This window comes from Mus pahari, chromosome 13 (assembly GCF_900095145.1).
Source record: "Mus pahari chromosome 13, PAHARI_EIJ_v1.1, whole genome shotgun sequence".
NCBI lineage: Eukaryota > Metazoa > Chordata > Mammalia > Rodentia > Muridae > Mus > Mus pahari.
The window spans coordinates 25501981-25523316 of record NC_034602.1 but is presented as its reverse complement, the minus strand read 5'-3'; the positions used below and the strand labels follow the sequence as shown (position 1 = coordinate 25523316).

The window sequence follows — 21336 nt, the reverse complement described above, 5'->3', positions numbered from 1 at the left end:
CTCTTCTTGCTCAATTAGTAAATCAGGAAAAGCCCCGATGTCAACCATTGGGGTTGATCCTTGCTGTATTATTTATTATCTTACCCTTGACTAACATCGGTTGTAAAATGCATTACAGAACTCTATGGATTGCCAAATTTCACTTACAGATCACTACAGAAGGATAGGAAACAACTACGCAGCTGGGCAAGCTATGGGATTTTTCTCATAGGAACTGACTTTGTGATCACAAAAATTGTCCAGCCCTCTCTCATTCCACAGGCAGATACTTGAGTTATTAATGGTACATCTCATGGTACAGGGGGAGGAGTTCATGGTCCAGATATTCATCAGTCTATTAATAACTCTTTTTCCTCAGCCTAACCGGTGGAACTGGCTGTTGTGATTCATCTATTATGGTTAACTCATAAACCCTTAAATATGATTTCAGATTGTACCTATACTGTAGGATCATTTCCAGCAATAGATTCATACTCATGCACATTCTGACCTCCCTGGATTTACTGCAGAAGGAAACAAGCAAGCTGAGCCATTAACCTGCCCTGCTTTTACTTCTCCAGAGGAGAGCCGGGAAGGGCTATGCATCTGTCATTGCAAGTGGGTCCTCTGAAACATTGTGGATTCCTTTCTGGCTCCTCCAACCCAGGGCCATCAAAGACAATGGTGGAGGACAGGGGACAGTGCAAGTCACCAGAAAGATGGCAAACCTATTGCTAAAGGGCAAGAGGAGATAGATAACACATCACCTGAAGTCAAGTCTGCCCACCTTAACCAGAGGGTTAAGGCCCACCTGGGGTCAGGTTAAGGCCCTCTGCACCAAGGAAGGAGCTCATCTACTAATGACTCTGGGCTTATGTAAGAGACTCATTCATTCATTTGTAGAAGGGACTTTAATTTTTCCTTGGGATTTAAATCACTCCCTATTTTGCAATAGGACATTTATATTCCTATTAGAAGGCAAATAAGGGCTTATGTATTATCAGGCACCAGAGCTACTAATTATATAGGTCTCTTTTAAAGCTATTCTCTAGATATTTTTGATCGATATAATAATGTAACTAATAGTATTGGACATAGCTTAGATCTTAGTGGCAGGGCAGACACACAATGTTTTAATGTCCCAATAGTATAATTCGCTTGCTTATAGGCTATTCATGCACCAAATGATAATCAGACCTACCTGCAACCTCTCATATCAAAATCACTCTGAATATCCTGCTATTAGCATGTAAAAAGCGGGAGATGTCTGAACGCAGTCCAAACATGGAGTTGTGTGAGGATTCTGAGCGCTTGTGAGAAAACTCCATGAAAACAAGTCTTGTGACCCCAGTTTCTTCAAAACACAGAGCTGTGCTTGGCATGTATTTTCGTGCTCCTCCCAGGTGGTATGGGCAGGAGTTTACTTCAGCTGTTGTTAGTCATGTACCTCTATAGACAAGCATATTTTTTACCAACACCTTACTCATGAGATTCTTCTTAACCCTTAGAGTATGAAGTGCCTGGTGCTCTGAGTGAAGCCAACTATTGCATGAGACTTCAGTCTGCCTCACACCGCAGTAAACAATTCACCAGTTAAACCACAGCCAGCAACAGAGTTACATGGCCCAGAGATCCCACCCATTATTCAGTGTCTACCAAAGAAAAATAAAAACATATCCCCACTTCAAACCTTGGTGCTGACCACCATCAGTTGATAAACACAATGTTGTGCACCCACACAATGGTCCTGGGACACGCTGCAACCCAGGTGAGCCTGAAGGACATCACATTAAGTGAAACAAGCCAGGCATTAATACAGCTCCTTGTGCTGTGGTGACCTCCCCCTAGAATTATTTCCTTGCTACGTTATAACTGGTATGAATTAGGATACCTGATATGTGACTTCTTGTGGAAGGGTCTTTTGATCCCCAGTGGGGGTCACAACCCATAGGTTAAGCACCTCCGACTCAGATGAAATAGCCAAAGCACGTGAGCTACAGAGCCAAAGGGCAGCCTGGTAGCTGCTGAGGGCTGAGGGACAGAGAGTGGCTACTAATGAGAGTCAGTGACAGTCTACAGTTGGACTGTGATGATGGCTGTGTCACCGGGTAATGTTTATAAAAACACGGAATCACATGCTTTAAATAAGGGAATCCCTATGGAGTACGATTAAAACTCAGTAACACTATTAAACAGCTAATCAAAATACTTATCAATAAGCACAGATGGTGAGCATACAGATGATGCCAATACAATCACTTCAACTTTTCTCAGAGTTTGAAGATTTTCATGGTAAATATTTAGAGAGAAATGCAAGTAAGAGGCTACTAGTCCTCACAGAAAGCCTTATCGCCCGACTGTAACTACAGCTATGCAGTTCAGGTTACCATGAGACAAACCTAGCACATGATAAAGTAGTCAGAGTTCCACAAAAAGAGTAACTCTAATTAATGTAAAAATACAAATAAATAACCATACATCATGTAAAAACACAAAAAGTTGGAAGCACAATTCATAACAGACTGACAAGGAGTAGGCATGTGTTCATCGTATTGAGACGCTCACACCTACAAAAAGACAATCCCTGGTGGAAAGCGATGTCACCGAGGAGCTGAGTCTCACAGCCAGCTAGAGGAGACTCCCCTTGTGAATAGCAAGGGGATACCAAGTAATACCACAGGAGACATCGTGTCCTGAGACTAAGGATGGCTTCCACATCTCCACATGCCAGAGTGAACCGTGAGCGTGGCGCAGGCAGGGGAAGATGCTGCACACACTCTGGAAGCTTGTTAGCCACACGTCCTGTGGACCACAGTCCCCTTCCTGAATGGACAGGCTTCTCTACGTGAGAGCTCCTGGAGGTGTGTATGGAAACTACACTGTCAGACAAGCAGAGGACTGCACTCCCTGGGGTCAGGGCTGCCAGTGATGTGAGTGTTCCGGTTGACTGTTTTTTTCATGTTCACTTCGAAGAGTGATTTTAAAGATAAGAGGGCTATGATGTGGCTCAGTTGACAAACCTTTGCATGCACGAATCCCTGCGTTTGATCCCTTGGCACTGCATGAAAATCAAAGCAAACAGAACAAAACACAGGTGTGGAGATGCATGCACACATGCAACCCCAGCATCAGGAAGTGGAGGCAGGGGGTCAGTAGTTCCAGGCTATCCTTGGCTATATAAGAAATTTGAGGTCGGCTTGGGGTATCCATGAGATCCTGTCTCCAAAAAATAAAATAAAAAAAGATGGGACAGAGAGAGAAAAGTAGCTGTTTCAGTAGAGTTCCTGCTTAGCTTGAGGCTGAGTTTTCCTGTTCATCCCAGCACTCAGTAAAGGAACCAACAAGGAGAACTACTAACAAGAAGATGGGTAGGGGGATGTGGGGGTGGGGAGGGAGGCAGGAGGTAGTGGGTGNGGGTGGGGGGATGGGAGGGAAGGGGCAAGGGGTGGGGATAAAGGAATAGGAAGTGAGGGATAGTGTGAAGTGAGTGGGGGCAAGAAGATGAGGGTAGGGGGTGAGGGAGTAAAGGGATGGGGTGGGGGTGGGGGTAGGGAGCAGGGGTAAAGGTCAGGGGGGAAGGGGGTGAGGGAGTGGGGGTGGGGGATGGAAGGCAAGGAGGCAGGGCATAAGAGGGTCAGGGAGTCAAGGAGGTGAGGGGGTGGGGGGGAATGAGGGGCAAGGGGTGAGGGGGCAGGGGACTCATGTGAAGGGTGACAGGTGGTAAAGTTAATATGGTGACATGTTAGTGGCAGACTACAATACACAAATGGTGAGCATACAGAGGCTGACGATACAAGACCAACTTTTCTCTGTCTTTGAAGCTTCTCATGATAAATATTTGGAGAGAAATGCAGATGAGAGAAGACCAGTCCTCATGAAAGTGCCTTTCCTGACTACAGTAGCTGCAGCCATGCACTAGGGTTTTCAGGAGACAAAAGCAGTGCCTGGCAAAGCAGCCGTAGTTCCACAAGACACTAAGAGATGAAAATAAAGATGCGTCTGTGGCATATGTGTACGGGTGCATGTGCCAGCTAACAACTCGCAGGGCTCATTTCTCTCTGGGGACTGAACTCAGATCATCGGGTTTAGCAGCAAGCACCTTTAGCCACCGAACCATCTTGCCATCCTATAAATTCTTGATTGGAGTTTTAGGTGCTATTGAATCCTGTGGAGGGTCCCTGGGGAGACTAGCAGTGGGGTGCAGGCCCTTTAATTATGGGGGTGATTTGCAAACTCTGTCTCAGGATCTCAGCTCCCATCTGCAAAATAGAGGACAGGACCTCAAACCAGCTAGGGTCATGGACAGAGAGCAAGAGATTGGCAAAAGCTGAGTGTGGTGGTGGGATCCTATCACCTGGGAGGTAAAGGCACGCTGCTGTCAATGTGGAATAGCTAGTGTGATCCATGGTTACCTCTGTGCTAGACTGCTAAGTCTTTTTTTTTTTGTGCGTGTCTATGTGTGTGTGTGTGTGTTTGCATGTATATGTGGAGGCCAGGGGATGCTCTTATGTGTCTTCCTTGATCACTGGAGCTGGCCCACTTGGCTAGTTTATCTATCAAGTTTGCCCTGGGGATGCCCTTGCCTCTGCTTCCCAAGTACTGGGAATACAAGTGGGCCACCACACCTGCCCATCATTTACATGTGTTCTAGGGAATTGAACTCTGGTCCTCATACTTGCATGGCAAGCACTTTTCTTGCTGAGCCATATTCTAAATTCAGTCCTCCACTGAATTTTCTGTAACGAATGTGTCTTAGCTTGGCAATCAGGAAAGAAAAATGTCAAAAATAATCTCAGCCAGTAGCAGTAATTCTTTTTTCTTTTCTTTTTCTTTCTTTCTTTTTCTTTTTTTTTCTTTTTTTGGTTTTTTCAAGACAGGGTTTCTTTGTGTAGTACTGGCTGTCCTGGAACTCTGTGTAGACCAGGCTGGCCTCGAACTCAGAAATCCGCCTGCCTCTGCCTCCCAAGTGCTAGAATTAAAGACGTGCGCCACCATGGCCCGGCCAGTAGCAGTAATTTAGGATGCTGGGATTTATGGCTACATGATTTTCCTTCATATAGGGAGCCAAACTTGTCCCAAATGTAAGTGAAAATTCACACATCAATGCCTTCCTAATCCAAACATTGAAAACGTGGGGGAAAGATGAAGTATGGGACCATGTGTCCTGTGAAAGGAAGAGCGAAGAAGATTACATGCTCTACAATGCATGAGACACCCCAGGAATGCTCCCTAGTTGTTGCTGGGCTGAGCCCCAAACTCCCTGACCCCATGTGATAACCCACTGAATCCATTCAGAATGCCACCTTGTGTCACAGGCCCTATGAAAGTAATCGCCAACTGTCTCTGCTGCCTGGGGGGAGCATGCTGTCAACAACTAAGGAAAAGGCCCAGCAGCTCCTAGCCATCACCAATAACACACACAGTCACTGTCCCTGTTGGGGCAGAGGACTTGGGGGAGAGGAGACATAAGAGGACAAAGGGCCACTCTTATGGAAAAAGTGTCCAGAATGTCCCAGGCAAGCTTTTGATCACTTGCCTTGCTTGGCCAAAGCAGGCAAAAGTGAACAGAAGGGCCGGATGGCCACCAGCAAGCTCACAGGATGAGGTCAGAGCGGTGCAGAAATGGCCGCAGGGAGGGCACTGGGCCTTGGAGGACAAGGGTCCGTGTGTGCTGGCTACTGTGGGGCAGAGCAGCAAGACTCCATGCGGCCTAGCCTTGAACTCTTCATGAGGAGTGGGCGCAGTGAAAGCTAAATAACAGGATGAGGTTGGACCAGCAGGCCACTTCCATTTAGAACACTAGGCATGGCCTGGGCTCATCACGAGCCCACGTGAATGGCCGTTCACAGGGCTGCCATTCACAGGGCCTGTGTGCTTGCCTGGATCAGCTGTTACTGTCTTGAAACAAAAACTCCTGTGAGGTATCTGTATTTTAATTTTGCACTGGGACCACAAGTTAAGCAGTAGGGGTTGCTGGGAGGTGAGAGACGCAGGAACCCCAACTCCTCTGAATCCCGACTCCTAAGAACCGTGAGTTAGCATGAAGGTCCAGAGAAACTCCATCTGATACTCGCCAAATCTGCATCTGGTCCATCCTGTTAGGTTTCCAGGAAGGGCAGGAGAAAAGGCAGCTGCCTAGCCAGGAGGGGGCACCCAGGGATGGGGATGTCTCAACGAGGGGGGGGGGACAACTCAGCCTTGGTTTTGTTTTATTCTGATGCTGGGAATGGAACCCAGGCGCTCAACCCTGCTAACCAAGCTTGCCGCTCAACGACTGCCTAGTCCTCTTGTTCATCAAACACAAGTCAAGGCCTTAAGGAGGTACAGGCTGTACCCAGCATATGCCTGTGAGCCTAGCACTTCAGAGGCTGGGGCAGGGGGGATCCCGAGTCCCTGGCCACCCAGGGCTCCATAGTGAGACCCTGCCTTAAAAACGAAATGAGGGGCTGGGGAGACAGCTCCGTGGCTAAAGTGCTTGCTGTGTGAACTCAAGGTCCCGCATTTGGATCCCAGCATCCATGGAAGGCTGGGTCCGGCAGTGTGCACAGGTCCTGGAGGGGGAGGATGGAGGGGAAGGGGGAGGGTGGAGACAGGCAGACCCCTAGGCTTGCTGACTGACCAGCCTAGCTCAATCAGTGACTCCACGGTCTGTGAGAGGTGGAAGATGATAGGGAAAGGCATCCGAGTGTCAATCTCTGGGCTCCACTCTATACCTGCACACACGTGTATCCAAGCACACAACCCAACTCTCCAACAACAATGTCCCTTAGAACACATGCGTGCCAAGGAAGATAGGCCCAAGTTTTGGATGTCATGAATGAATCAGTGTTGTCAAGGGAGGACTGCGACACCAGAGGGAGGTGTTCACACCCTGGTATGCAGGCGTCCCACTCCCGGGAACTTGCTCCAGAAAGAAACCCAAGTGAAGAAAGCTTCTGTGCCAAAGATGCTCAGGCAGCAGTTTGGCTGCGCTGATGATCTGAGCAGAAGAGAAGTGATGAACAGAAGTCTGAAAGTCATTCTGGAGACATTTGATACAATCAAGCCTGCAGTCACGTGGGGAACTGCCTGGGCCACACTGCCATGGGAAAAAGATGTAAACGAGACGATCATCTGAAGGAAAAGTATGAACCAGAAATAGGAACCTAACGATAGTGTCCTGAACTGTCACCGCGCCATAAACTCCGTGACCTTAAGCAGCTGGAACTGCTGTCCCAAGAGCATCCTTCAAAGCAGCAGCTGTCCAGGGGCAGAAGAGTGGCCCCGCCAGGCCAAGAGCAAAGTATGTGGGTTGCAGAGAAGGCTTGGGACTCCGCAACACACGAACAATCTCCAAATGGCTCCAGGGATGAAGGGGAATCTAGGTCAATCCACAGGGCCGCTCCCTAAGTAAAACGAAACACTCCAGGCCGAGCCGCGCACCAAGTAGCTGCCCTCACTTCCCATGGACTACACAGCAATAACCCTAGGTACTCTCCAGGTGGGGTGGCAAGCCTGAGTCCACGACTCCCTTCCGTCCTGGTACAACAGTGGATGTGGGCAGCTACTATTTCTGCAGATGTGCGTCAGCAGTCATTATCCAACACGAACGTCATTGGAAAGGACATAAAAGGCAGTTTATCTTTAGCAGCCCGAGGCCCATGGCTCCGTCATTATTCATGTTGTTCCTCTGTGTGGTCAGATGCACGGCTGGTGTGAGCTGACTGGCCCCTTACAGGAAAACTGGGCACCGGAGAATGAATCATGCCTACACGGGCAGTGAGTGGCCGGCCCTGTAGGATGCTCTTTGAAGAGGTCCAAGGTGGGGGAGGGGCGTGAGCGCCAGTTCAACCTTGTGTTGAGAATACATCTTAGACTGGGTTCTCCTCAGTCCACTGCTTACCCCGATGTCTCTCTACTTGGTGTCCTGGTGAGCCCTGTTCCAACTCTGGCCTATACCTGAGCCATAATGGGGTCACCTGTCTTGGCCTGGCACCTGAGTGGCCCTCTGTTTATTGCTTTGAGTTAGCAGAGACCACTGTCTTACTCTGATAAATGCTTTTGTTAACAGGGCTGTTGCTTATGACTGAACAATTGTGTACTGCATAATTCTAGGGGGGAGGGGGCCAACCACACTAGACACGGTAGTTTTTTTGTTTGTTTCTTTTTTTGTTTTTTTGTTTTTTGTTGTCTATTTTATTTTTTTCAAGATAGGGTTTCTCTGTGTAGCCCTGGTTGTCCTGGAACTCACTCTGTAGACCAGGCTGGCCTCAAACTCAGAAATCTGCCTGTCTCTGCCTCCTGAGTGCTGGGATTAAAGGCGTGTGCCACCACTGCCCGATTCATTTTTATTGTAACACATGTCCAATAGTTGCAAGAAAAGAGTACACCCCCCCCCGGCAAAATAATATAACAATCTTAGGATAAGTGGAAGTGAGGGTCTTGGGGAGTCTGTCAAGGCTCCAAGTGGGCCCACTGCAGTCTCAAAGCAACGGATGAAGTTGCCCCCAGGGTCTGTACTGTCTTCCCTAGACTCTTGGGGGCCTCTGAGAAAAATACACTGTAGGCTGCACGGTTGGGAAACCTGATGCCTGACATAGTTCTGTTGACCCCATGTTTACTGAGTACCCTGGGCCATGGCCATACGAGATGGTGTGTTCCTCTTCTCTGGTACACTTTCTGATTTACTTTGATCACCCAGCCTGCCCTTAGAAGCCAGCACCGCAGGCTGCTTCCCACCCGGGTCTCTGAGCTGTCACAGACATAAATTCAGCCCGTGTGTGTAGCAGTGAGGGTGAGGGATACCTGCTCTCCCAGCCTCTGCTAAACTCTCCCTCTTCTCACAGTGCTCTGCTCCCCAACCTGCCCCCTGCTCCCGCCCAAGCATGCTCACAACACGCAGGGCTGGCATCCTCTGTAGCACTTTGCCCCTGCTTCCCCACCCCTCAGCTGCCTATCCGCAGAGGGCCCTCCTCATGGGCTCGCTGCAATGCCTTTCTCAGCTCCTGTGCGTTCGCCCCACTGAATAGTCTTGATTCTCCACTTGATGACCTCCTGTATGCCCTGGACGCCAACTCTGGCCACAGGGCCCTATTCAGGCCTAAGCTCGTTCAGTGGAGAGGTGCAGAAGGACCAGGAGGCCCGTTGGCCTGTGAATGAGGTGTAGGGCCCTCCACCCCTCTGGGATGGACCTCAGTCAACTGGCTACAGACAGTGCGCCCCACACAGCATGAGAGAATAACCGAGAAACAAGACTTTCTGATATATGCAAAAGACAGCATGTGGTGACTTCTCTACCCTTCTCTCTGCCTCTGAAACACCACAGCACTGTTAACGCCGCCTGCTTTTAGCCTTTCCCAAGTGACAAGGAACCTCCCTGGAGGCACCCTCTGCATGCTCCTGGGTCTGAGCTTCCTCCTTGCAGCTTGGGCCTTCCAGTGCATTCTGTTCCTCGGCCACCCCTTTGGCATGCAGACACCCATCAGACTTTTGCTTGTGTGATCTTAGGACAGTCAGTTTTCCTCCTTGAGCCTCAGTTTCCCCATCTGTAAAATGATAAAGCCAATAGTCCTCTTGCTTGCTGTGTTATTGGGGCACCGTATGGATGTGATGGTTTGAAACTAAGCGCATCCGCCAAAGGCTCACACTGGAGGGTCTGGTCACTGGCAGAGGGACTCCTGAGAGGAGCCGGAGCACAGGGGGCCTAACTTCCTGGTGGCTGATCCTCCTCCTCCTCTCCCCACCTCCTGCAATTCAATACCCCTGCCCCAGCCCTTCTACCATGGTATTCTGTGCCCTCTGGGCCCAGAAGCAACATCAGCCAACCAAGTACCGACAAATGTGGTCTAAACAAAGTCACAGTCTCTTTGTTTTGTCACAGCAACAAAATGCTAACACCAAGGGTGCCACAGCTCTCCTTCAAAGCCCTATGGTGGCTTCGTTTTCCTTCTGTATGGGGATCAGGGGTGGCCCAGGTTACCCAGTCAGACTTCTGCCTCCAAACCATCTTTGTCCCCTGTGCAAATGAGGGCAGTGAGGCACTGTTCCTGACTGGCATGTAAAAATCACACAGGAGCTTAAAATCCACCAGTGTCCTCACGTGAGCAGGTAACAAGTGTTAATGAGCAGCAAGGGGCTTCCACACATGTGACTGCATAGGTCCCCTTTCACGGGGCCACACTGAGCAGTAGTAACCACTGGGTACAGGGAAAACCGTTAATATGGGCAGCCCTGAAGTGAAGTTTCCTTTCCATGAGCTATTGGTCATCTCCAGAGATGCCAGGGCTGTACCCTCCTTACCATGCCTTCATGCCCAGACACTAATAGCTGTCACCTCACAAGGCCTGGTGTCACAGCCTCAGTCTGCCTGCCTGTCCTTTCTGACCCACTCCCCTCCCACTTCTAGCCTGTCACAAGGCTCTGAGACATTTGACCTCCTGACTCCTATCCTGTTCTTATTCCCATCTGTGCCACTGTACGCATCCTGTAACAGGAGGGGTTACTTCCACCAGGAAGTCCTCTGTGATTTTTCACTTTTGCCTAACAGATTTATCAATTGCTCCCTCTTTTTCCCTTCCTTCCTCCCACCCTCTAGTAAAGCCACTTGCCCCAGTGGCACCAAAGCAACCAAATAAATAAATGAGAGGATAGGACAATAGCTTCCTTGGAGGCTCAGCTCCTGAGCTAGGCCAGTTCCTCTGAACCCAGAACATGTGCATCTAGAACAGAGCCAGCCCCCTGCTTCAGACCTGTGACCTCACAGGAACTCAGCTCATGTGACCCACAGTGAATGTCAGAGCAAGCCCTTTGAGAAGCTGTTCCCAACCAGACCCAATTTGAGACTTTCTGAAGGGCCCTGTACCCTACCTACATCAACTTGTACTGGTGCTCTGAGGGGCTCCTCTGAGAGTGGTTCCTGATGTAGCCCTCAAAGATAATGGAGGTAGGGGAGGGACTAGTTACAAAACAACAAAAACACCAAACACAAGGCTGGGCACAGTGGTATACACATTTGCAATCCTGAGAGGCAGATGCAGTACAGTTACGAGTTCGAGGCCAGCCTGGGCCACACAGTGAAGACCCATCTCAAAAACAATAAAACCTGACAGGCTTTCAGAACACAAGAGTACCTGGCACTAACATTATAACCAAGTACCCAACACTCATATTATAACCAAGTACCCACATTATGACCAAGTACCTGGCACTCACATTATGACCAAGTACCAGGCACTCACACTGTGACCAAGTACCTGACACTCACATTATGGCCAAGTACCCAGGACTTACATTATGACCAAGTACCCAAGACTCACATGACCACACACGTCCAGGGAGTCTCATCACCATTCGTGATTTGCCCTCACGGCCTGTGCCAGCTTCCATCACCCCAGACTCTTCCTGTGTTGGACACACAGCCTTAGTCAGTTTGGCTCTCTGTACCACACAGGCACAGCCAATATGAGCTGGGCCCAGGAGACAGGAGCTAGTTCACAGGAGAGCAAGAGAAAGTTCCATCTTCACAGCACTGAGTACAGCCTGCTCAAGGCTGCCTGGTCTGACCTCTGGGTACACAGCATGCTGGGCTCTGGTCTTCCCTGTACAGCCTTCCAGATCTGCATTCCAGCCCAAAACAATATATACGCTTAATACACACACAGAGACAAATACACACTCACATACACACACACAAATATACACTCACACACATACACATACTCATACACTCACATTCACATACACACACACACATACTCACATACACTCATGCATACACAATTCATGTATATACATACTTATACATACATACTCATACACACACTCATATACACACACTCACACATATTCATACACACACACACACACACACACACACACACCCCACATAGGCAGAAAGCTGTGCTGCTGAACCTGGGGACACCTAATCTCTCCATCAGGTATATCAAGCCTGCAGCCACAGACCACCTTTGCCCAGGGTATCTGTGAATATGGCTCAACACAAACTCGTAAATTTACTTAAAACACCGAAACTTTTTTTCTTCCCATTTGTTTGCGTAACTCAACCACACCACTCTCAAACATGAACTAGGGCGTTGATGATGCCGTGTTGTACCAGCAAGCATCTGATCAGGCTTGGGTTCACATCCCCACGTTGCCTGTTCTGCGCGTCTGTCTGCTCTGCCTCCTCTAAGTCCACGGCCACTGCAGAACATGCACCCCTCAGCTTGTGCTTGTGTCTGAACCCTGTCCTCAGAAAACAGATGTGGGTTTGTCCTCTCTCTCTCCTCTCTCCTCCTCTCTCTCTCTCTCTCTCTCTCTCTCTCTCTCTCTCTCTCTCTCTCTCTCCTCCTATGGCTGCATTTCCAATGAACTCTCTTTTGCAAGCCTCCTAGTTTCCTGTGACTGGTGTACAGAGTGACATGCTATGTGGTGTACAGGTACAGTGGTGAACCTCGCTGGGTAACAACACCTGGGTTGAATGCAGCTTCCCCAAGTCTCTGCATGGGACTTTCCCCTTTGTGGCTTCTGAGGCTCTGTTTGAAGCACAGAGATAGGATCACACAAAATACACAATAGCTCATCTCAGCCTCTCTGCTAGGTAAAGAGGTCAAGAAGCAAGCAAACATTTGTGTGTATGCACATGTGTCACGGTGTGTGTGTGTGTGTGTGTGTGTGTGTGTGTGTGTGGTCATGGGAACTGGTTCTCTCCTCCCACCATGGGTTCCAGGGACTAAACTCAGGCTGGCAGTCTTAGTGACAAGAATTTTCACCTGCTGAGCCATCTCCCTGGCCCTGGAAAGGCAGGTTTAATGCTCCAGTCTTTGAACAGAGGGAAGTCAGGACTGAAGGGCTAGGAAGCCAGCTGGAGGTCAGGCAATGACTTCCTGCCACAGACTCCTCCTCTAGAGCTTAGGGCTGAGCTGTGTTGGAGGCTACCCTTTCGGAGCTCCCTCGTGAAGCTCTTCGTGGGGTCAGGAGTTGGCTGCTGCAGACAGCTTAGAGATAGATCGGGAACATGTGACCTAGCAGCAGAGTCAAGACAGGAGCCTAAGAAGCCAGGTCTCCTTCTGGCCCAATGACGAAATGGGACTTCCAGGGGAGCTGCCCAGGGGAATTGATTTCCCCAGGCCACAAAGTTCTGTTGCTGAGCCTATCGTAGGCCAGATCGCAACCCCCACCCTCCAGGGCAGGTGGCACACCTAGCTCCCTCTTCTTTGGTAAGATGGGCTTCGGCATGCGACACGATTTCACTAGGACCCCTCTAGAAGGAGAAACATGTCTAAGGACATTTCATGGTGTCTGAGCCAAGGAGACCCGCATCTGTGGAGTGAGTGGGGTTGGAGTTCTCTCCACGCACAAGGAAAACACCAACGTCCCGCAGCTGATGGTAACCAGGCCTCTATCAGCCCGAGTCTCCCCGATTTCTCTCTCCCTTTAGCAGGCACCGTCAAGGTTAAAAACTGAAGGGTGACAGCTTGGTCCTAAAGTTCTGCTTGGGACTTCCTAAGCTCACCTTCCCCTACAGAGAGCACTTCAGGGACACACCTCTGCTGGTCCCGAGGGATTCCAGACTGGAGCCTGAAATCTGCCTGCTCCTGACTAAGACATTGGCCACGGGGTCCCCTGGTGACACTCTAAGCTCATTCCAGGCCTCATTCTAAACACTACAAACATCACATACACCCACCAGGATGACCTTGACACGAAATAAAGAGGGAAGTGGGCCCCAAGGTCGCTCAGACTCTGCCCTGATCACACCTTCGCTTCCACATACACTTGTGGCCTTCTATCACAACCAAGCAGAGAGCAGGCTGACACTTCATCCCATACTGTTTGCTTTAAATCTTCACGTAACAGCAATCAAAACTGCTCTGTGGGCGCAGAAAGAAAAGCAACTTAACATCTGATGCTTATTCTTACTGACGACTTCAAGACTCATCCCTCTGAATAAACCCAAATCGATAATAGAATCATCACTTAGCTTTACACATGCACAAACTCTATATCCGAAGTAAAAAACTGGAGATTAAAAACAACCCTTAAGAGCAGAAAACGTGCACTGGGTGGCATTCACATGACCCAACCATAATCGCAGCTCAGGATGAAATACTGAGTGTGTTTGCGTCTGAAACCTCTAAAACCCTACGCCTGTGTTCAGAATGCTACAGGTTGACCACACTCAGGCTGAGGCTTGGTGTCCTGCAAGTCCGGGGAACACCGGAGCTAGCCAGACCCCAAGAAGGCATTGATATCGCCAGGCAACGAGCAAAATGAATCGCAAGGTTTACTACAGGCCAGGCCAAGGGGCATTTGTAGCATAAAAAGAGCTGTTTCTAATCAAGTCATACTGAGTGAAGTTAACTGCCTCTGTCTGTTAGGTCAACAGGGTTAAAGAATCCTGATTTTCCCAAGTGAGTGGCACTAGACCAGAAACTCTCCTCAAGGTAAAGAGCGAGTTTCACTCACGGCAGTCTCCAAAAATGGTTTCAAGCATCAAAAATGGCAGGCGAGAGAGACTAAGGGGCTGCAAGACTGCAAAGCAGCAGTTTCCTCTCAAGGTGAAGCCAGATCGCCAGCAGGCTTCTGCCAGGACACTGGGGCAGTTAGGATCACCATAGGACAGGGACATTCTCAGGGCTGGCCCTTGCTCAGACCTAAAGAAAGATAGGGTGAATGAGGATGAGGCCCACAAGGATGGCGCTGCAGTTCTGCTAGCGCTCAAGGAGCCTAAAGGCCCTGAGGTAGTAGACTCCAGGCCGACTGGGGAAGAAATGGGGTAACTGTTGGGGGCGGGCCAACACGACTGCCTCCCCCAGACCCCCTCTCCTGTCCATGAACAGCTGGATTAAATTTCTTTTCCTTTTTCACCCCCAGAGAATAATTGACCCCGGCTCATCTCTAGTCGCAGTCCCCTTTCCAAAACTCGCCATGCGCAAAGCCACTGCGCAGCGTACTCCAGCAGAGTGCGGGGAAAGGGGTTCCCCGAGGCTCCCCGCGATCCCCACGCCACGAGCAAGTGACATCAGAGGCTCGCATGGACTGGTCCTGCCGCAAAGCCCGGCGCGGGGCGTGCGTGCGTACGTGCGAGGGGAGCCCGGCCTCGCAAAGCCGGTGGCACTAACCCTTCTTAAATTTATTCAGGCAGCCAGAGCTGCAGAAGGAGCGCACGGAGGCCGTCTCCCAGCAGCCGCGTCCCTTCATCCCCGCGGCCCGCGGCCTCCGAGCGGCTGGGCGCTACATGGCGCCGGGTCCCGGGCGAGCAGCTCGGAGGACCGCAGGGCGGAGGCGGCGGCGGCGGCGGCGAGCGTTCGCGGGTCCCGGCGTCGCGTCGCACAGAGCACCGGGCCGCCCTGAGCTCGGTCCCTTAACCCCGTCGGCGCCGCGCGAGCTGAGCCGCCTTCCCGCCTCCTCCCCCAGAGCTTGCGCCGCCGCAGCCCTGCGACCCCGCGAGCACCGGGGCGCGGGGTTTGGGGCGGGCTTCCCGCGGCCACGTCACGTCTGCTAGCGAAAATCCGAGCGAAGGTGCCGCCCCCTGCAGCAGCAGGCTCCGTGCTGCTGCATTTTAAAGGAAGGGTGTCCTTGAGAAGCCGGGACACGTGGGAAATAGGGTGGCCCAGAGACTGACAGTGGGTGATTCCAGGAATTTGAGGTCACCGCTGAGACCCGGTCACCTTCTAAGCGCGCCACGGCAGCTGATGCATCTGTGTCCAGCCACCTGCAGCTACCTGGCTACCTTCTAGGAGGAAGGCAACAGGCGGGGGCCCCAGGGACTTCAGCTCCTTTAGGCACTTCTGCTACAGGACCTTAGGCATCTGGGGACATCTGTCTCTGTTCAGACTTTTATGAATACAAGCGTCCTGTGGAAATCTGGCGGGCATCACAAACCCAGTGTCCAAATGTGAGTTTCTTGTGATCCCCTAGAGCTTTCTCCCAAGCCTTCCTCCACACCTCTCCCGTCAGCTAACTGCAGGATCCTCCCAGTTGCTCAGCTAAGAAACCTCAGAGACTTACTTGACTGATCAGCCTTTAAGACCACTGGGCCAGCACATCCTGAGGGCAGTGCCCGGAAAACACATCCCCTCTGTTCTCCACCCCACTCCGGTATCATGGACTCTTAGAAAGCGGCCCAGAAGATCTTCCAGTTTCCACTCTGGCTGCCCGCAGTCCATACTCAGTACTACTACCCAAAAGATGCTGCTCAACGTCAGAGTCAAGATCCTACATATGAACCCACACGGCAGCAATTTCTAGACAGAGCCATATCACCGGGCCCCTAATCTTCCTACTTTTGGGAGGCCTGAAGCACCTGCTTAACGTCCCCAGTAGCGGGACTACAGTGAGCCCCAGCCCTCAGTTTACGAGCAGTTTTTTTTTTGTTGTTGTTGTTGTTTTTTAAATAAGATTTGTGTGTGCAGGAGTCAGTCCAGGGCAGGATATTTAGCCACATGTTCAGTATCATGGAAGCTGGAAGAATTGGACTAAAAGCTGCACCTCTGTCCTGAGCAGGAAGGGCAGGGCAAGAGAACACAGTCCTGCCTGTCTCCCCACACTCCGCCACTCTGGATACTCGAGGGGTCAGCAAAGAAAACACATCTAGAAAAGAAAGTGAAGTAGTAAATAAAATAATAATAATAATGCAGAAGAAAATAATCTGGAAGTACAGGGAGAGCACGTGCACACAAACACGTAAGCACATATACATACACACATGTGTGTGCACATACATGAACACACGGGCATGCACACATCTGCACACTCCTTTGATCTGCACACACATGTGCGTGCACACAGACTGTGCCATCTTTCTACATATTTTTATTTTATACTGTAAGCCACACCAAAACATTATCATGTTGTGCTCATGCAGAATGGTTAGAGTCCAGCATAGGAGGGCAGGTAGCTAGGTATGTTAGCTGAAGGGTCACAGGTGACCAAGCAGCAAGGTCAAGGGACCCAGCATCACCTCCACTCACCACTGGGACACTGCTAACCAGGCTCTGATTACACCAGGCTCCTATTTTCTTAGGCTAGTGCACACATGCACACACACACACACACACACACACACACACACGCACACACACACTTAAATTCACGTACACAAATTGGTGTGTGCACCTGTGCATATATGTGTGTGTGTGTTCATGCATGTACACATTTTTCCAATGTCCATCCTAGTGCCAGAGGCGAGAGGACAAAAGAAGCTAACGTGAGGGCTCTAAAGTGCAATGTGGCAAGCAGTACAGTGAGAGTCATAGGCATGTCTCCACCCTGCAGCCCAGCTTGAGGATATGAGGCTTCAGCAGGAGAGACACTTTGTGCCTGTTACCACTGGCAGGAAAGAGAGATTCAACCTAAGAGCCTAGCTGCAGGGGGATGTCTGTGTTATCAGCTTCATGGATGCCAAAGAGCCGTCTAAACTCACCTAGGCAATGGCAGCACAGACTAAAACTTACACTAAGGACTGGTGAGATGGCTCAGTGGGTAAGAGCACCCAATTGCTCTTCCAAAGGTCTGGAGTTCAAATCCCAGCAACCACATGGTGGCTCATAACCATCCGTAACAAGATCTGACGCCCTCTTCTGGAGTGTCTGAAGTCAGCTACAGTGTACTTACATATAATAAATAAATAAATCTTTAACAAAACAAAAAACAAAAAAAAATTACACTAAAACCCAAAATGCTGGAAGAAAAGCACCTCACACAACATGTTTGTAATCGAGTGGAAGCCACACAGAAGCTGGCCTGTTAGAACAGCAGACTCGGGGGCCAGTTTCTTAGGATTCAGGTTTCTTTCTTCTCCTCCATCCTGTGTGCCCTATTGGAACTTTACTCACTGCCAGTTTCCTGCACAGACCGAACTCCCTGAGGACAGAGAGTGTGGTCTTCCCTCCTTGTTCCCAGCTTCCAGTGTGACCTAATAGGTATTCACTGATTGAATGGGTGCAGGGGTGACTCAGAGATGAGATCAATTAATTGGTTGCTCCAAGTGGCTTAGTCATCTACCATGAACCCCACCTGTCTGAGCCCATCAAACCAAACCCCTCCTGCCTTCTCCAGCTCTCCACTGTGCTGCCTTCAAGTCTGTACTTCTGATATGCACCCCACCTCACAGCTCCCTTTGTCCTCTGTACAGGACAAAGGGGTTACCCAGAGGTAATGGCCTGTGCCCCTGTGCAGCTACCTTAAGAATGAAGCTTTAAAGAAGCAGTGTTCTAAGAATAACCATATATAGGCGCTGACTACCATTGTCATTAATAAATAAGTGAAAAGAATTCATTCAAAAGCAATTTGTGAGACTGGGTTGCTAGGCAATTAAAATCATGTCTGAGGGGGAAACTGTCATTGATTATGCTAAAGTTACAAAATTATTATGGGAAAGAATGTGCCATTCACATCTGTTTCATAAAAAGGACAGAGCCCGGACCGATTCTGCCCCACATGCGTTGTACTGTTGGGGCACCAAAAGAGATGGTCCTCTGGGGGCTGAGCCTGGTGGGCAGCAAGGGGTTGCCAGCTCTGGAAGACAGCTCTCTTGAGTACCATGAAGCACAGTTGGGGTTGGTGCCACCAGCCAGTTCCTCACTGGCCTCTTTACAGTCGCCATTCAACAGCTCATATTGGTTATTAACCAGAGTCTTTTTCTTGTTGGAGCCTAGATATTCCTTTCACTGACCAATCCCTGAAGACTGTTCACTTGTTTAGACTCCAATCATGACTTGTTTTTTTACTTAAGGTGACAACAAATACAACTGAAAGTATTATAGATATTATGGAATATTCCCCTGGGGTGGTCATTAAATCAACACAAATTAACAGATTTGATGAGCTCATTTACATATATTAAAATTGCCACAAATTTATTTAGTCATTTACAACCTAATACCGTCATCGCCGAGAGTGCTGGGAAGCCGATGTGTTCCTGTTCTGGAATGGGGGATGTTGGTGCCTCATCCCATATAGGGATACGATAGCTCATCGAAAGCTGTCTTGCTTCTGTTGCCCTAAACTCAGCAATCCAAGTCCTGGGAGTTCTCCCTCAGGAAATGAACAAGAGACTCAGAAGGCTTTCTGTACAGAGATGCTCGCTGCCTCACTGTCAGTAGTAACACAAATGGAAAAGTCAAACGCTCAACAACTGAAGGATGAACCAGACATTAAGAGGATACCGGTTCTGTGGACTGTTACAGGGCCATGAACATGATTATAAAGAGTGGGAAACTGTTAGCTATAACGGTAGGGTAAAGGACTAGCCATGGAGTAGCTTGTTTAATTAGATGCCTAAGATGGGAAATAAATGAAGGGGAAGAAAAAATACATGACATTCAAAGGCAGTGTGGGGATATAAGATCACTGGCTATTTTTTTATATTCTAGACACTTTTTGCCTTTTAGCATGGTATTTCCCACAGTGACAAAAATCACATTCAACCAACTGACCACAGTATTTGAAACCCTTTCCCAAGAGGAGAGAAACTGGGAAGAAAGAGTCTTTGAAGATTAGGTACTTTGTTCAGGGACAGTGAGCTTTATTAAACCATGGGTAGAAGGACAAGGGATAGTACAGAGAGCAGGGGGTTAGGACTGTGGGTCCCCACCTTATGGTGACAGTCAGGTCTCCCAGAGGTTGGGGCTGGACTCAGATTTGTAACCTACCTGCTGGGTGACTTAGGCTCAGAGTCTTGCTTGCCAGATCCTCAGCCAGAAATGGCGCTCGCTCTCACTAGCTCACCTTGTTAGAGGAAAGGCCCCAGATCCTAATTTGATCTCCAACCAGAAGCCCTAAGAACAGGATTATGCTTGGAGCTAAAGCCTTTAAAGGATGCTTCTAACAGAATGGAGCCACGGAGCAGGGCGAACCTCCTCTGATAGGCGTCCTTCTAAGAAAGGCAGATCAGGATATGGACATCCAGAGTCCATGCAACAGGGAGAAAGCAAGCCAAGGGGAAGTAGCCTCAGAAGGGGTCAAACCTGCTGACACTCTGACCTTGGGCCTCTAGTGTCCAGGCGTGAGAGAGTGAGTTTCTGTTGCTTTAACTGTTTAGACCGTGGTGTTGTTCCGTGAGTCTGAGCTGACTAATACAGCTCCTTATGCAAAGCCCTGGAGATGTCAGCACCAGCCCAGGTGGGAGCCCTTGGGGAAAATGATCCACCCCAGGGCCAGACACCAGGCATTCGTAACCACCTCCCCAAGCCTTGCTGGACTAAAGGGTCCAGCTCAATGCAGAGCTTAACTCAAGGGTGGAATGTCTGTGATCCCTAAGATATCTGGCATGAGGAAGCATAGCATAGACAGCGCAACTGTGCAGTTGGAGAAATGGATGTAGGGAAAGAGAGCATCAAGCCTTGGTCCTCCAGAGAATGACTGGGATGCAGGGCTCAGACATCCAAGCTACATTTCCCCGGCACTTTCCCAACCCCTGATTGATACATCCTCTCACATATGCATTCAGACATTCCTTGTGCCACAATCACAAGTTTGAGGGCAGCCTGGTCTACATAGTAAGACCTTGTCTAAGTATAACAAAACAAAAACCAACCAGACATGGAGAAAATACCAGAAAAAATATACAACAGAAGACATACCAACTAGAATGAGTGACTCCAAGGCAGCATAAATTCCAACTACCCAATGGGTACCACGGCAACAGATGATTAGCAAGCTTCAGAATGTACATGATTGGCCAACAAACAGACCAAGACCTACCCAGTCTCAAAGGCAACAGGAGAAATGCAAAACAGATGGAGGAAGTGCCTTTTTGTTTGATGTTTACTTGGTAACAGAGTAAGGAGGACACCAAGGAAGCTGACAGTTCACACTGTTGGACGACAGGCGTGCGTGCATGTGCGTGTGCGTGCGTGTGCGTGTGTGTTTGAGCATGTGTGCACACTTCTCTCTGTGTGTGCATGCTCGTGTGTGTGCACGCTCGTACCACAGTGCTTCTGTGAAGGACAAAGGATTCTCTGCAGGAGTCAGTACTCCCCTTCAGTACTCCCTTTCCAACTTGTGGGTCCTAAGGGTTGAACTCAGGCCATCAGTCTCAGAGGTGGGGACCCAAACCTGCTAAGCCATTCTGTCAGCCCTCCGTCGTCTTTTTAAGGCAAAGTCTCTTGTTGAACTTGGAGCTCACCCATCAGCTCAGCTGGCCAGTAGCGGTCATGTGAGGGTCTGCCTGTCTCCACCCTATTCCCAACAGCTGGAGTAGAGCCATGCCCAGCCTTTGTGTGAGTGCTGAGGGTGTAAACTCTGGCCTTTCGTTTGCTCAGGAAGCACCTGACACACTTCCCCAGGTTCTTCCTGTTCTGCTTGGCTGGCAATCTGGTAGAGCTTGCTGGTATTCATCATGTGTACCCATGTCACCCAGCAGTTTCACTCCTT

The 21336-nt window shown here is 49.6% G+C and overlaps 1 protein-coding gene across 9 annotated transcripts in view; it reads right to left on the bottom strand.

Annotated features, from left to right (window-relative positions):
• Osbp2 (oxysterol binding protein 2) overlaps positions 1-21336 on the bottom strand; it is a 161869-nt gene that overhangs the window by 47243 nt on the left and 93290 nt on the right. Inside the window, exon 1 of one of the 9 annotated variants that reach the window (XM_021210719.2) lies at positions 15081-15159. The exons of the other annotated variants lie outside the window; for them this stretch is intronic. Within the exon in view, the coding sequence (XP_021066378.1) occupies positions 15081-15159 (79 nt within the window). Of the gene's footprint in view, positions 1-15080; positions 15160-21336 lie in introns of those variants that run through there. 9 annotated transcript variants of the gene reach the window in all.